Below are 6,000 nucleotides of genomic sequence, written 5' to 3' on the forward strand. Positions count from 1 at the left end.
TCTGTCAAGTAATAGGCAGTTGAAAGCATACAGTAGCTCTCCTGGACACACACACACACACACACACACACACACATACACACACACATACACATATCCAGTGGTGGAAAAAGTACTCATAATCCTTAATTTAAGTAAAGGTAGCCATACCATAATGGAAAAATACTTCATTAAAAGTAAAAGTTAAGTAAAAATATAGAAGTAAAAAATTGTAAGTATCAAAAGTAAAAGTCCTCATTCTTTCCGAGAGTTAAATTATTGAAGCATTAACCTGTAAGAAGTATTTTAATGTTGTCGGTCTAACTGCTCCATGTACTGTTGGGGAGTTTAAACTCTTAACCATGCAACATATTTTATGAGCTTATCGTATGTTTTGCATGTAAAACCTTATTCTGCAAAGTAACTCTAGCCGGCAGATAAATGTAGTGGAGGAAAAGTAGAAAGTGTCACAAAATGGAAACACTCAAGTAAAGTGCCAGAACCTCAAAACTGTACTGTAGTAAATGTACTTAGTTACTTTCCGACTCTGCACATATCCTCCTATATGCAGCGCAACTATAAACCGATTTGGGATTCATGGGCAGTTCAGCCAGCGTCCAATCACAGTGAAAGATCAAAACAGTAACGGTTTGGTTAGTAGTCAGCCTGTGTCTCTCAAGGCCAACCTGCCACCCTGATGTTAATGTCTCCCTGTTGTTGTTTACTTTCCAGGGTATATGTGTCGTAAACAACTTCAAAGGCGTCCACAGTGCGGCAGCTAAACAGAAGACCGAAGACTACCGCGGTCTGCCTCTGATGACGTTCCCCCGTGTGGAGAGCCCCCTGGAGACCCTCAGTGCACAGGTACCCAGAACCCCCACACCCCAACACCTGACCTGGAACCCCTGAACCCCTGAACCCCAAAACTCTTAAGATGCACATTATCTTCCCTCCTCTATAGACAGAGCTCCCTCCAAGTAAAATCCTCCCTCAGACACTCTTACACTGTTCAGATCAAATATTACAGTCATAATATGTGTAAAATTATGTGTTTATATTATGCTTATATTGCTTAAATTAATAAAATACATTTAATAAGTTTAATTTGTATAGATCAGGTCAGTACACATGAACCTATGTGAGCATTATTTAAAAATGTATGCATTCATCAGATTTTTCAAACATTTTCCTCTCTGTTCCATTTGGAGCTTTAAATGTGCAAAGGAAACATGAATTAAGTTATTTCTGTCTTTCTATCTTTCTGTCTTTCTTTGTCTTTCTTTCTTTGTCTTTCTTTCTTCCTTCCTTCCTTTCTTTGTCTTTCTTTCTTGTTTCTTTTTCTTTCTTTCTTTCTTTCTTTCTTTCTTTCTTTTTATCTAAACACAGAAATAATGACACACACGTTCAAAAGGACATACAGCCATGTTGCCATGTAGGACCCCCCCCAAACACACACACACACACACACACACACACACACACACACACACACACACACACACACACACACACACACACACACACACACACACACACACACACACACACTCTCTCTCTCTCTCTCTATCTCTCTCTCTCTCTCTCTCTCTCTCTCTCCCTCTCTCTCTCTCTCTCCCTCTCTCTCTCTCTCGGTGAGTCTCACGAATCACAGAGAGAGGAAAAGTAAAGGATTAGACTAACAGGAATTTCGGCACTTTGTCTCACACTTGATGAGAGTTGTGGGATCAATAATCAATACTGCATGGGCATTATTTTAAAAATGTATATCCTATAATATACTGTATGTAGGTGTTGTCCACATAAGGGACCGGGGTTCATATTTTTTGCCCACTGACCCAGAAATCAGAAATCTGTTGGCCTTAAAGCAATTTCCACAGCCCCCAATCAAAAAGCTGTCATTGTCTTCTAAATAATCGTCTATTCATCATCTTAATGCTTCCTATTCCTCCATAAGAGATTCCAACATCTCTCTCTGAGCTGCTGTTAAGCCTCGTGTCTCATATCAAGAGCCACGTTCTGGATTTAAAGCTTTAACATCATGCTCCACCATGATCCCTCCTCGCTCTGGAGCAGTTTTGTTCCCGACATGGCCGAGCTGACAGCGGGATGAATGCTAGGAAATGCCTGATTGAGTAAAACTGAGTAAGAAAAAGTTGAGGCTTAGCCGTGCGTGTGTGGTGTGTGTGTGTGTGTGTGTGTGTGTGTGTGTGTGTGTGTGTGTGGATGTGTGTGTACGGCTGTTCAGCTGCCTGGGGGCACTGTAGGTTTAAAAGTCTGAAGTGTTGCTGCTACTATGTTTATGTATCAGCATGAAATCTATCCAGCTTTTGCTGTCATCCGCTCTAGTATTTCTAGTTGTTCATATTATCAGTAGCTTAAAGGAATAGTTCACCCAAAAATGAAAAAAATTCTGTCATCATCTACTCCCCCTCATGCCAAATGAAACACAGGTGAAATTTGTTAGTCCATATAACACACAGGGAGGCTGCCAGCACAACTTGGTAGCAGCCTTCTCCAAAACAACTGAAGTCAATGGGGACCTGTTCTTTAGAGCTCCAAAACAAAAACAGCCAAACAATCACACTGTGAATAGAAAGACCTATACACCATTATTTGTTGCAAATCAATCAGCTGTAGTTAAGATTTGCACTAAATGATGGTGTAAATATACTGTAGGTCTTTTTGGAACTCTGAAGAACTGGTCCCCACTGACTTCAGTTGTTTTGGAGAAGGCTGCTATGGAGTTGTGCTGGCAGCCTCCCTGTGTGTTATATGGACAAACTTCACCTGTGTTTCAACTGGCATGAGGGGGAGGAGATGATGACAGAATTTTCATTTTTGGGTGAACTATTCCTTTAAAGCTGCAATAGGCAGGATTTTTATACAAAAACACACCTGTCTAAATCACAAAGTGGGGCTGCAGCATAGAAGAGCGTCCCATTCTCACTGATTGAGATGCTGCAGATTCACCTCATTTGCCCAAATGAAGCTCTGCTGTCAGGTTTGGTCTCTCCTCCTCCACAGGAAGAGATGAATCCACAGGAAGAGAGTGAAATCCAAACTGTCTCCTAAATAGCAGTGAGCAGCGCTCTCCGTCCAGAGAGAGACTCACCAACGTTAGATCTTCTCCTCTCTCGTCTCTTTGGTTTCTTTGGTATAAAGCATCACAGACCGGCCCGTATGGCTGGGTATCAAGAACCGGTTCCAAATTGCCAAAGTCACCAGAATCAATAAGCAGCAGCACTAATGATTCCTCTAATTGCTCATTAAGAATGTTGAACAGCTGGATGGTTCTCAAATAGCTGTGCAACAACCTTTTCGACTCCTTCGGTTTGCTGTCAGCGGCAAACAATAACCTAATTTGACAACTCACCCTCATGTCAGTGGAAACACCAGTGAACTTTGTATGTCCATATAACACACAGCTAGTTTTCTATCAGCTCCATGACAGCCTTTTTCAAAACAACAGAAGTTGCTGGAGACCATTTCTTTAGAGTTCCAAAAACAGCAAATAAAAAAGCCATAATATTCCTCCAAACAGCTCTGCAGAATAATCCATAGTAAGTGTCCTGAAGCCAAATGATTACACTGTGGGTCCAAAAGTCCAATATTTACCTCATTATTTCCTAGATTTTCCGCACAGCAAGCAGATGCTGCCTTCAAGTGCCGTCAGAAATATTGTATTTTAAGATCAGAGTGCGTCTGAACGACCCAATAAAGCGATAAATACAGTGGTAAATATTTTGTTTTTATTCAGTGATGTTGACCTCAAATTACTTGTATTGTGTTCTCTGAAGTAAGGCGTTACGCCAGATGTCTCTTAGCTGTTTACTTCTCAGACAAAAGTAACTCTACACAGCAATGTCTGTGTTGAGTAATAAAACAAAGTTAACTCCGCTAAAGCTGTATGTAGTCTTTTACCCCTGAAAAGTAGGAATCAATAAGGGAATTGATAAAGAATCAGATTGATAAGAAGAATTGAAAATGGCAGCAGAATGGGTAAAATCCTAACGATACCCAGCTCTACTGGCCCGGTTGGTGAACATGAGCTGCTGTGTGACGTTTACTGACCTCACTGCACAGGATTTCTGGGTATTGAAGTACAAATTTTCCAAACATTTTCCATTTGGAGCCGCCAGCATGTGAAGTTGCCTAGTGCAGCTTTAAATGCGCATAAGAAACATGAATTAAGTTGCTTATGAGCTGAGAGCAACATGTTGCCGTCTTTGGTTTACAATGTACCTTTCTTTCTTTCTTTCTTTCTTTCTTTCTTTCTCTCTGTCTTTCTTTCTCTCTGTCTTTCTGTCTTTCTTTGCCTTTATTTTTTCTTTGCCTTTCTTTCTTTCTTTCTTTCTTTCTTTCTTTCTTTCTTTCTTTCTCTCTGTCTTTCTGTCTTTCTTTGCCTTTCTTTCTTTCTTTCTTTCTCTCTGTCTTTCTTCCTCTTTCTTTCTTTCTTTGCCTTTCTTTCTTTCTTTCTTTCTTTGCCTTTCTTTCTTTCTTTCTTTCTTTTTCTTTCTTTCTTTGCCTTTCTTTCTTTCTTTCTTTCTTTCTTTCTTTCTTTCTTTCTTTCTTAACACAGAAATAATGGCACACACGTGCAAAAGGACATACAGCCATGCTGCCATGTAGGACCCCCCCCCCCCCCCACACACACACACACATACATGCATGCTCTCTCTCTCTCACTCTCTCTCTCTCTCTCTCTCTCTCTCTCTCTCTCTCTCTCTCTCTCTCACTCTCTCAGTGAGTCTCACGAATCACAGAGAGAGGAAACGTAAAAGGTTAGACTAACAGAAATTTACAGACGGCATCTCGGCACTTTGTCTCACACTTGATGAGAGTTGTGGGATCAATAATCAATACTGCATGGGAGGTAGAGAGAGAGAGACAGAGAAAGAGAAGAGAGAAAGAGAGAAGACCTGAGCCAAAGTCTTTTTCTTTCCTGGTGTCTTTGTTATCTCTCACACACACATTGCTTCTTTCAATCAAGAGCACACAGAGAAAATGTCTGTGCATTCAAATCTTAACCTTGACTGTACTTTTTCCCTTCCAGTTTAACTGGTACACACACACACACACACACACACACACAGACACACACACGCGCGCACACACACACACACACACACACACACACACACACACACACACACACACACACACACAACCTTACACAGAGCAATCCTGACACTGGTTGACAAAGATTTCTTCTACCTCTTCTTTCCATTTTCATGCTTTTTCACTCTCCTGTCCCCTTCCATTTTTCTCTCTCTTGTCTCTCTGTTTTTTTTGTTTTAAATTTTCTCTCTCTCTCTCTCAATCTTTCCACCTCCGCCTCCATCCCTCCCTCCCTCCACCTCTCTTTTCAGAACCACTCGGCGTCAATGACGGAGGTCACATGACTAAGGGGGCAGCACCGGGTCACGTTTGCGTCTCCACAGCACTTCCAGACACAATGACGAGGACGCAGTGCGGCGTGGCTCCGAATGCTTAACCAACACACTCCTGATGTATCTGTCTAATTCACCTGGGGGCCAAAACACACCATGTTTGTAATGGTTTTCAACTCGTTGGGCTATGCTCAATACAACCTGCCAAGGCACCTGGATCGCATCAGTCTTAAAAAAAAAACAGAAACACAAGGCAAACTTAAGCACAGATTGTTTTTCAGACATTTGAAACCATTTGAAACATGGGACTTTTTTTCCTCCAAGGTGTGATGTTTGTAGTTAGAGGACGGTGTTTTGTACATTTTGTATGAGCGAGTGCTGTAGCCTATCCTGACGGTGTTACATCTGCACACTTCCTGTCAGCTGACTCACACTGTTTTGCATCACATCCTGTCAGGTGACTTGCCTGTTTGATCACCACATCTGTTCCCTCAGTCTGAAAAGCTACTATAGAAAAATATTGATGTTGTTGTTCTGTGATGTTTGTCATTTGTACAGAAGAAAAAGACTCGATCCTTCTTTTTATTCTCATTTTCTGTACATTAACTGACCGTGTCAGGTCGTATTTTGT

The 6,000-nt window shown here is 41.3% G+C and overlaps 1 protein-coding gene across 1 annotated transcript in view; it reads left to right on the forward strand.

Annotated features, from left to right (window-relative positions):
- The window catches only part of plppr1 (phospholipid phosphatase related 1), a 45,095-nt gene extending 39,714 nt beyond the window's left edge, over positions 1-5,381 (forward strand). Inside the window, 2 exon segments of the mRNA XM_071546198.1 lie at positions 712-843; positions 5,349-5,381. Of these exon segments, the coding sequence (XP_071402299.1) occupies positions 712-843; positions 5,349-5,381 (165 nt within the window).
- Positions 5,382-6,000: the final 619 nt, after the last annotated feature.

The sequence above is a fragment of the Centroberyx affinis genome, unplaced genomic scaffold (assembly GCF_046629955.1).
Source record: "Centroberyx affinis isolate AG114_WGS23_722 - 3 ecotype Tasmania unplaced genomic scaffold, CSIRO-AGI_Caff_v1 ptg005169l_1, whole genome shotgun sequence".
Taxonomy (NCBI): domain Eukaryota; kingdom Metazoa; phylum Chordata; class Actinopteri; order Beryciformes; family Berycidae; genus Centroberyx; species Centroberyx affinis.